This window comes from Scyliorhinus torazame, chromosome 5 (assembly GCF_047496885.1).
Source record: "Scyliorhinus torazame isolate Kashiwa2021f chromosome 5, sScyTor2.1, whole genome shotgun sequence".
In the NCBI taxonomy this organism is placed as follows: domain Eukaryota; kingdom Metazoa; phylum Chordata; class Chondrichthyes; order Carcharhiniformes; family Scyliorhinidae; genus Scyliorhinus; species Scyliorhinus torazame.
This window is the reverse complement of record NC_092711.1, coordinates 158,212,581-158,223,273: the sequence shown is the minus strand read 5'-3', so window position 1 is coordinate 158,223,273 and position 10,693 is coordinate 158,212,581. Positions and strand designations below refer to the sequence as shown.

The 10,693-nt window shown below is 47.5% G+C and overlaps 1 protein-coding gene across 1 annotated transcript; it reads left to right on the top strand.

Moving 5' to 3' along the window:
* The first annotated feature begins 1,420 nt into the window (after nucleotides 1-1,420).
* On the top strand, nucleotides 1,421-9,520 carry LOC140420284 (uncharacterized). The gene is made up of 2 exons (XM_072504316.1): nucleotides 1,421-1,524; nucleotides 3,967-9,520. The coding sequence occupies exon 2, from the start codon at nucleotides 4,332-4,334 to the stop codon at nucleotides 5,505-5,507; it is 1,176 nt and encodes a 391-aa protein (XP_072360417.1). The 5' UTR covers nucleotides 1,421-1,524; nucleotides 3,967-4,331; the 3' UTR covers nucleotides 5,508-9,520.
* Nucleotides 9,521-10,693: the final 1,173 nt, after the last annotated feature.

Below are 10,693 nucleotides of genomic sequence, written 5' to 3'. Positions count from 1 at the left end.
TCTCACTCTGCTGTATGTAATATTCATCTTCCCAATTCTCTAATGGTGCTGATTCAGGCTGACTGTCAGATCCATGCTCACTGCTTCCCATCCTGGACAGAGGCCTGAAATTCTCCATGCAGGCTGCCAGACAGAAATATGTCTATAAATACAGAACTCAAAATGTGTGCAACATACAGACTGGATTCATTTCCTTTCTCTTCACAGATTTCATAGAATTTACAGTGCAGAAGGAGGCCATTCGGCCCATCGAGTCTGCACCGGCTCTTGGAAAGAGCACCCTACCCAAGGTCAACAACCCCACCCAACACTAAAGGCACTTTTGGACACTAAGGGCAATTTATCATGGCCAATCCACCTAACCTGCACATCTTTGGACTGTGGGAGGAAACCGGAGCACCCGGAGGAAACCCACGCACACACGTGAAGATGTGCAGACTCCGCACAGACAGTGACCCAAGCCGGAATCGAACCTGGGACCCTGGAGCTGTGAAGCAATTGTGCTATCCACAATGCTACCGTGCTGCCTGCAAGTTACCAATATCCCCTCAGAATGAGAAAATAAATGGAAAGATAAAGTAGACTTGGCGTGCCTGCTGCCTCTAGTGGGGCATTCGAGAACGAGAGGCAATAGTCTTCACATAAGAGGGAGTAAATTCAAAACAGAGTTGAGGAGAAACTGCTTCTCCCAAGGGCTGTGAATCTGTGGAATTCACTACCCCAGAGTGTGGTGGAGCTGGGACAGTGAGTAAATTTAGGGAGGAGTTAGACAGATTTTTAATCGGGTTGAAGGGTTATGGAGAACTCTCAGGATGGTGGAGTTGAGGCCAGGATGAGATCCGTGATGATCAAATGGCGGAGCAGACTCGATGGGCCAAATGGCCGAACTCTGCTCCTATACCTTATGACCTGATGAAAGGGGGAGACGTTGATTTGCTCCCAGATGTTGCCCAGAGGAGGCGGTTTCAGTCTGACTCATTGTCCAACCTCCACATTGTGACATCACAAAGATGCTCGTCCTCTAGATCAGCCAATAGGAATAAACCCGCTCCGCGGCGACTTCGCTGCATTTGCGTACACTCGCCCCGCGCGCGGATATGGAGCCCCGCCCCCGTCCATTTTTCCCCCCTCCCCCGTCCATTTTTCCCCCCTCCCCCGTCCATTTTTCCCCCCTCCCCCGTCCATTTTTCCCCCCTCCCCTCCACATCCTCGAGACAAGGTCTCCAGCCAACCGGCTGACAGTTCCGGCGATCGATGATTCCCTCTCTCCCAACCCGGGACTGCGCATGTCTCAGGGAGAGGGCACACTGCGCATGTGCAGAAGGAGCTCACCTCCGCTGACTCTGCTGAGTTGTGGCCAATGGGAAGATTGGAGGACCGGAAGGACTCTGCTCCTCCGCCAATCAGAGCTCCCACATTGTCTCAATGCGGAAGCTGGAAATGGAGGTTTCTGCCGAGCAAAGCTGTTGTTCCTCCGACCCTGAATGAGCTTGAGCTGCACACAGACTCCTGTCTCCAACATCTGTGAGTATAACACTTTCTTTTCTCCCACTTTCCATTTCTTTTCTCATTCTCACCTTCAATTGGTGACTTGTAGCAACTGAAGGGAAAGGAAGTGAATCCAGGGAGGGTGCAGACTCTGCAAAGGTTGGCCCAGGCAAAGGTTGGTCCAGATATTGACATCCTTTGCTCCCTCAGCTTGACACATTTATTTGTCTGGCTAAAAGGATCGTCTCTTTCCTAATGTTCACAATTAAAGGGCTTCTTTCTCCAGGATATGGCTGACATTTAAGGGGACAGTAAACAGGACATAATTCAACCCAGCCAATTCCTTCCCTATCAGTCTATTTCCATCATCAGCAGAAGTGGTGGAAGGAGTCATCAACAGTGCAATCAAACAGCACTTTACTCAGCAATAACCTGCTCACGGTTGCTCAGTTTGGGTTCCGCCAGGGTCACTCAGCCCCTGACCTCATTACGGCCTTGGGTCAAACATAGATGAAAGGGCTGAATGCCAGAGGTGAGGTGAGAGTGACTGCCCTTGGCATCAAGGCAGCATTTGACCGAGTATGACATCAAGGAGACCCAGCTAAACTGTAGTCAATGGGAATCGGGGGAGAACTCTCCGCTGGTTGGAGTCATACCTGGCACAAAGGAACTTGGTTGTGGTGGTCGGCGGTCAATCATCTCAGCTCCAGGAGTTCCTCAGGGCACATTCCCAGACCCACCCATAGTTAGCTGCTTCATCAGTGACCTCCCTTCCATCATAAGGTGAGAAGTGGGGATGCACAATGTTCAGCACTTTTCGCGACAACTCAGATAATGAAGCAGTCCATGTCCAAATGCAGCAAGACCTGGACTGTATCCAGAAGTGGGCTGATAAGTGGCAAGTTACATTTGTGCTACACAAGTGCCAGGCAATGACCATCTCCTACAAAGGAGAATCTAACCACCGCCCCTTGACATTCAGTGGCATTACCATCGCTGAATCCTCCACAACCAAGATCCTGAGGGTTACCATTGATCAGAAACTGAACTGGACCAGCCATATTAATACAGTGGCCACCAGGGCAGGTCAAAGACTACAGCGAGTAACGCACCTCCTGACTCCCAAAGCCTGTCCCCCATATACAAGGTACAAGTCAGGCGTATAATAGAATAATCACCACTTGCCTGGTTGAGTGCAGCTCCAACAACGCTCAAGATGCAGCTCTACACCATCCAGAACAAAGCAGCCTGCTTGACTACTCCCCATTCCACAAATATTCACACCCTCCGTCACCGGCGAACTGTGGCAGCCGTGCATACCATCTATACTGTGCACTGCAGTAACTCCCCAAGGTTCCTCAGGCAGCACCTTCCAAACCCACGACCACTACTATCTAGAAGGACAAAAGCAGCAGATACCTGGGAACCCCACTACCTGGAGGTTCACCTCCAAGTCACTCACCAGCCGGACTTGGAAATATATCGCCCTTCCTTCATTGTTGCTGGGACGACATCCTGGAACCCCTTCCCTGACAGCACAGGAGATGTACCTACAACTCAAGGACTGCAGCGGTTCAAGAAGGCAACTCATCACCACCTTGTGAAGGGCAACTAGGGATGGGCAATAAATGCTGGCCTAATCATCGATGTCCACACCCTGTAAATGAATTTTTAAAAATGTTATATTGGACAGAGATATATCTAGTGTTATATGGAATGTATCAGATATGTTATTGATGGTTCTGTAATAAAATACATGTATTATTATTTCTAGTTTTGTAAATAGTACTGTACCCACATTATATATTTCCAGTTATAGTCATTGTAGCACTGACAGAATCCATTTGGTAACTCAAGTCAATGCTGACTCTCTGTACAGCAATCCAGTCAGTCCCATTCCCCCTCAGTATCCCTGTTCACCTGAAAGCTTATTTTCTTCATATTTTATTTTGAATTATTGATCATCTCGACTTCCACAACCCTTGTGGGCAATGGGTTCCTCTTCATGACCACTCCATGGCTAAATAACATTCTTCCTCAGAATCACCCCATCTCTAATCAGTAAATATACTTATATGGAGAGTCTGTACTCTTGTACATGTTGTAGTGAGTTTAGATTTGTTGATCAGCATCAATCAGCACCTTCATAAGAATTGGGAGGGGAAGGAAGTGAATCCAGTCTGTATATTACACATTTATCATCCAGTAACAGAGACTTATATCTGTCTGGCAGCCTGTGTCCAGGACAGGAAACAGTGAGCTTGGATATATCAATCAGCCTGAATCAGTGCCTTCAGGAGAATTGGGAGGGTGAATATTAGATACAGCAGAGTGAGACTGGAGGGAGAGTGTGTGGAATGGAGATTTAGAGCGTTTGAGGGAAAGAGAGAGAGCTAAAATTATTTGACAGAAACTAGAATTGTCTGTTCTGAATTTCTATCCTGTACTGACGATGATTTTTGTAAAATCTTTTTGCAGGAAGTTACAACGAGAGGTGTTTGAGGTCGATATCTCAAACTAAATATCACGTCAAGAACTGACTGAGTCAGTCAATTCTTGGGCACCGAAGATCATCGGCCTTTGAATCTAGAAGGAGAAATGTTTGTCTATTCTGTCTGCTTCAAGAGATTTTCAACATCGGAGTGTCTGGGAAAGCACTGAGACACACACACACCCGTGTGAGACTGTTACAGAGCACTGACTGTGGAAACAGCTTTAACCAGTTACATGGTCTGAAAAAATACTACACCATTCATATCAGGGAGAGACTGTACATGTGTTCTGTGTGTGGACGAGGCTTCAACTGATCGTCCAACGTGGTGAGACGCAAGATCACCCAAACCATGGAGAAACCATGGAAATGTGAGGATTGTGGGAAGGGATTCAAAGGCCCGTACGGGCTGGAATGGCATCAACACAGTCACACTGGAGAGAAGCCGTTCACCTGCTCTGTATGTGGGAAGGGATTCAGAGCCCCACATGAGCTGGAAAGGCATCAACGCAGTCACACTGGAGAGAAGCCTTTCACCTGCTCTCAGTGTGAAAAGGGATTCACTGACATTGGCAACCTGCGGAGACACGAACGAGTTCACACCGGGGAGAGGCCATTCACCTGCTCTGACTGTGGGAAGGAATTCACTCGGTTATCCCATCTGCAGAGACACCATCAAGTCCACACCGGGGCGAGGCCATTCACCTGCACTGTGTGTGGGAAGGAATTCACTCATTTACCCAACCTGCAGACACACCAGCGAGTTCATACTAGAGAGAGGCCATTCACCTGCACAGTGTGTGAAAAGGGATTCACTCAGTTAGTCCACCTGCAGTCACACCAGCGGGTTCACACCGGGGAGAGGCCATTCACCTGCACTGTGTGTGGAAAGGGTTTCAGTCAGTTACCCAACCTGCTGAGCCACAATGTCACTCACACCAATGAGAGACCCTTTAAATGCTCTGACTGTGGGCGGGGTTTCAAAAGCTCTCAGGTTCTGATGATCCACCAGCGCATTCACACTGAGGAGAGACCGTTCAGCTGCTCTCACTGCACAAAGAGCTTTAGAACCTCATCCAACCTGATGAAACACGAGCGAGGCCACACTGGGGAGAGCCCGTTCACCTCTCCGACTGGGAAAAGATTCACTCGGTCATCCCACTTGTTGAACCACAATGTCACTCACACCAATGAGAGACCCTTTAAATGCTCCGACTGTGGGAGTAGGTTTAAAAGCTCTCAGGTACTGATGGAACACCAGCGCATTCACACTGAGGAGAGACCGCTCAGCTGCTCTCACTGCACAAAGAGGTTTCAAACATTATCCACATTGCGGAGACACCAGCGAGTTCACACTGGGGAGAGTCGATTCACCTGCTCTGATTGTGGGAAGAGATTTAGTGATTCATCTGCCCTGTTGACACACCAGCGAGTCCACACTGGAAAGAAGCCATTCACCTGCTCTCACTGCGGGAAGGGATTCACTCAGTCATCCAACATGTTGAGACACCAAAGGGTTCACAAGTGATGTTAGGTTGGATTCTGCTGTTATTCCTGCTGTTAAGCACATCCAGTACTGAACCTGGAGTGGGTGGAGGGATTTGCCTCCTCGCCGACCCCTCCTGGTGCTTGGATGTGGCGACCCTGGCGAACGACTGCTCCCCGGACCTGAAATACCCGACTGTGAAGTGCCACCCATACTACCTTCCACAGAGTTCACTTCTGCCATCATCACGGCGGTCTACATCCCACCCCAGCTGGAAGTGAAGAAGGCGCTTGATGAATTGTAACCGCTATAAATAACAATGAAACCGAATACCCGGAGGCCTTGTTCATCGTGGCCGGGGACTTTACCCAGGCCAACCTCGAGTGTACTGCCAAAATTCTACCAACACATCTCCTATCCCGACAGGGGTCCCAACATCCTTGACCACTGCTACACAAATATCAAGGGTGCCTGATGATCCATCCCCTGACTGCACTTCGGAAAATCGGACCACAAGACGGTGCTCCTTCTCCCGGCTGACGAGCAGAAACTTATGCAAGAGAATCCGGTTAAGAAAGTCGAGGCAAAGGAAGAGCTCCTACACGACTGCTTGAAGTCAATGGACTGGTCCATATTTAAGAACTCAGCAGCTAACCTGAACGAGTATGCCAGCACCATCACAGACTTCATCAGCAAGTGTGTAGAAAATTGTGTGTCAAAGAAGGTAGTACGTACATTACCCAACCAGAAACCATGGGTTAATCGGGAGATTCACTCCCGACTGAAGGCCACGCCTGAGGCGTTCAAGGCAGGCAACCCTGACCTATAGAAGAAATTTAGGTACGACCTCCGCAAAGCCAACAGGGACTCCCAAGTGACAATACCAAACTAAGCGATGATGTGGACTCTCGTTGGTTGTGGCAAGGCCTAAACAATATAATGGGCTACAAAATAAAGCTGAGTAGAATCTTCAGCAACAGCGCACCCCTTCCCGACAAACTCAATGCATGCTATGCTTGTTTCGAGCAGGAAACCAACAAACCGTTGTCAACTGCCCCAGCAGCCTTGGACACGCCCATGCCCACGGTCACAGCCTCCAAAATCAGATCGGCCTTCTTGAAAGTGAACTCTCGGAAAGCACCCGGTCCTGACGGGATCCCTGGTCGTGCACCCAGATCCTGCGCTGACCAAGTGGCAGGTGTATTCGCGGACATCCTCATCCTGTCCCTACTCCGTTCTGAGGTTCCCACCTGCTTCAAGAAGACCATTATCATACTGGTGTCGAAGAACCAGGCAACCTGCCTCAATGAATACCGTCTGGTGGCCTTGACATCGATCATTATGAATTGCTTCGAGATGTTGGACACATCAATTCCATACTCCCAGCATTCCTTGATACACTGCAATTCGCATACCGCCACAACCGGTCCACAGCAGACACCTCTCACTGGCCCTATACTTGCCCCTGGAGCATCTCGACAACAAGGACTCTTACGTCAGACTCTTATTCATTGACTACAGTTTTGCCTTCAACACCATAATCCCAGCCAAACTCATGTCCAAAATTTAGGACTTGGCTCCTCCCTCTGCAACTGGATCCTCGACTTCCTGGTACATGGACCACAATCAGTAAGGATAAACAACACCCTCCTCCATGATAGTCCTCAATACCGGGGCCCCACAAGGCTACGTACTTAGCCCCCTACTATACTCGTTATACACACGATTGGGTGGCAAAATCTGCTCCCGCTTCATCTACGAGTTTGCTGATGGCACAACCGTAATGGGTCGGATATCAAACAACGATGAGTCAGAGTCCAGGAGGGAGATCGAGAACCTAGTGGCATGGTGTAATAACAACAATCTCTCCCTCAATGTCAGCAAAACTAAGGAGCTGGTCATTATCAGGAAGCAAAGTATCATACACACCCCTGTCTGCATCAAAGGTGCGGAGGTGGAGCTGGTTGACAGCTTCAAATTCCAAGGTGTGCACATCACCAACATTATGTCCTGACCCACCCACATCGACGCTACGACTAAGAAACCTGTACTTCGTCATGAAACTAAGGAAATTCAGCATGTCCAATGCCTCATGTGTGGCACGGTAGCATAAGTGGTTAGCATTGTTGCTTCACAGCTCCAGGGTCCCAGGTTCGATTCCCGCCTTGGTTCACTGTCTGTGCGGTGTCAGCACGTTTCCCCTGTGTCTGCTTGGGTTTCCTCCAGGTGCTCTGGTTTCCTCCCACAAGTCCTGAAAGACGTGATTGGACATTTGGATTCTCCCTCAGTGTACCCGAACAGGCGCCAGAGTGTGGTGACTAGGAGATTTTCACAGTAACTTCATTGCAGTGTTAATATAAGCCTACTTGTGACAACAATAAAGATCATTATTTTTGTGAGGGCTACAAAGAATCCAGCACGAATTATAGAATAGAAAGAAATAACATTTATTTACAATTTTTTATATATATATATATATATATATATGCAGCAGCAATACTCTCTTGTTGCTCACTCCTCTCCAGCTGGTTTCAGACTGGCCAGAGGGACTCTGCTAATGATTTCTCCGCCCCCCCCCCCCCCTCATTGGGGAAGCTCATACTCCTAAGGATTGTGGGATTGCTATTAGTCCCCAGCCAGTGGTAAGCAGGCAGGTTATAACAATTATCATTGACTTTTACCAATCTTTACAGATGCGCCACAGAAAACATCTTATCTGGCTGCATCACAGCTTAGTATGGCAACAGCTCAGCCCAAGACTGTAAGAAACGACAGAGAGTTGTGAACACAGCCCAGTCCATCACATAAACCTGCGTCCCATCCATTGACTCTGTCTACACCTCCCGCTGCCTTAGGAAAGCGGGCAGCAAAATCAAAGACCCCTCCCACCAAGTTTATTCTCTCTTCCAATCTCTTCCATCGGGCAGGAGACACAAAAATCTGAGAACACGCACAAACAAATTCAAAAACAGATTTTTTTCCCCGCTGTTACCAGACTCCTGAATGACCCTCTTATGGACTGAACTGATCTCTCCACACATCTTCATCGACTGAATAGCACTACACTCTGGATGCTTCACCCAATGTCTATGTATTTATATTGTGTATTTATCATATATCCTATGTTTTTTCATGTACAGAATGATCTGTCTGTATTGCACGCAGAACAATACGTTTCACTGTACCTTGGTGCATGTGGCAATAAATTTAATCAAATCAAACTTTGTTCATTCTGACACTTGGTGAAGTGGGAGGGTCGGAGGGTTTCTTTCTGCTGGACTGGCTGGTCCCACGACTTTGCTTCCAGTGGGCTGATGCTCTTTGAGCCTGGGAGAGCACATTTCCACTAAAATGATCCATGAAAGCTGAAGTACATTTACTTTATCCTGGATAGTAAATAGTGTTTTTCCCCCACGACAGGTGGATCTAAAAGTAACCAGATGGGTTTTTATAACTATCGACAATGCTTTCATGGTCATCGATGACTTTTAGGGCAGCGCAGTGGTTAACATTTTTGCCTCATGGCGCCGAGGTTCCAGGTTCGATCCCGGATCTGAGTCACCGTCCGTGTGGAGATTGCACGTTCTCCCCGTGTTTGCATGGGTTTCGCCCCCACAACCCAAAGATGTGCAGGCTGGGTGGATTGGCCACGCTAAATTGCCCCTTAATTGGTAAAAATGAATTATGTACTTTCAATTTTTTTTTTTTTTAAATCGTGACTTTTAATTCCAGATTTTTTATTAACTTAAATTTCATCATCTGCCGAACCTGGATCCCTATTGCATTACCCTGGGTCTCTGGATTACTAATCTAGCTGTTGTTTTCCGAGATGTGTTTTGTGAGAGATGAAGTCACTATAGCCAATAAGTGTGAGCTGTTTTCGAGTTGTTTCCTTTAGATCCTGTACTTTGCCACTAACTTGCCGACAAAACAGCCTAGCCAGCTGCAACTGTACTGTGTATAAATTATGTTATTGTAACTACTCCTTGAGATGCTTCAGTTCGCTGAAGCATTTCCCTGCATGTTTGTAATAAAGATTCCCAAACTTTCACCAACTCTGGACTCCACAACAACCTGGTGTTAGGAACAAGATCCACTGACGGCTCTGATTAAAGGAAAATCTCCGTGGACAGTATTGTTTGCTTTATACCACCTGTGTTTAGTTCAGTCTTACTGACCACTGGGACTGCCAAAGAACCTCAGCGATCTGTTTCTGGTCTGTTTCTTTGATCTCTATTCGATGTAATTTCAATAACTGGAACATTTCACACAGGGAATTGTCAGTTTTATACCAAGGATATGTTTGGGGGCAATGCTGAAGTCCCCGTGACCGAGAGGGTTTGTTGCTGCCGACAAATGAGGAGATAAAGCCGTATGGGAGACTAAACAGAAAGAGTTAGGCAGTTGGAGAGAGTTTGGCTTTTGTTCAGAGGTCCCAGATAGGGGTCAGCCAGCATCATGACATCGATGGATCTGCACAGAAAAGGTCCAACCGGATGCAACTTATCAGGCCCAAGGTGAGGTTAGTGGCTGAGGGATTTGAAAAACCCTTCGGAGACAAGAAGTCAGAGTGGACTCGCCCACAGCAGGAAAGGTCATTTTGAAATTTCTTTGGTCCTTTTCACGACATTTTCTTGGGAATGTGAGTCAAGAAACATAAAAGCTGCAGTTGTGCTGGGGAATCCCTTCCCAAGGGCAGTGTTTCTGCAACGTCCTAAAAATGTGCCAGATGTAGATGGAAGACTTTGGAAGTTAAATAAGTGTGTCTATGTTTTGAACGATGTTTCAGAGTGTATCGTACTTCTCAGATCAGTTTTGTTCAAGTCGGGTTGTCTCCACTTGAAGGCAGAAGCTGCCGTGCTTTATTGGTACCATGGCAGGAAACTCTCGGGCATCTTTATGGCACATGTTGATGACTGCCTATGTGGTGGTGCTAGTGAGTTCCAAAACAATGTTAGTGACAGGATCAGAACAACATTTAAGGTTTGGAGTCGGGCTTCTGAGATCTTTAAATACATTGGATTGGGAATCAGGCAGTGTGGGTCTGATTGACTAGGGGAAACCAGTCCTTTAACTGTGAACATTAGGAAAGAGACTATCCTTTTAGTCAGACAAATAAATGTGTCAAGCTGAGGGAGCAAAATATGTCAATGTCTTTAAGAAAGAGAGAGGGAGAGACCTGGGCCAAGCTTTCCAGAGTCGGCACCCTCCCTGGATTCACTTCCTTT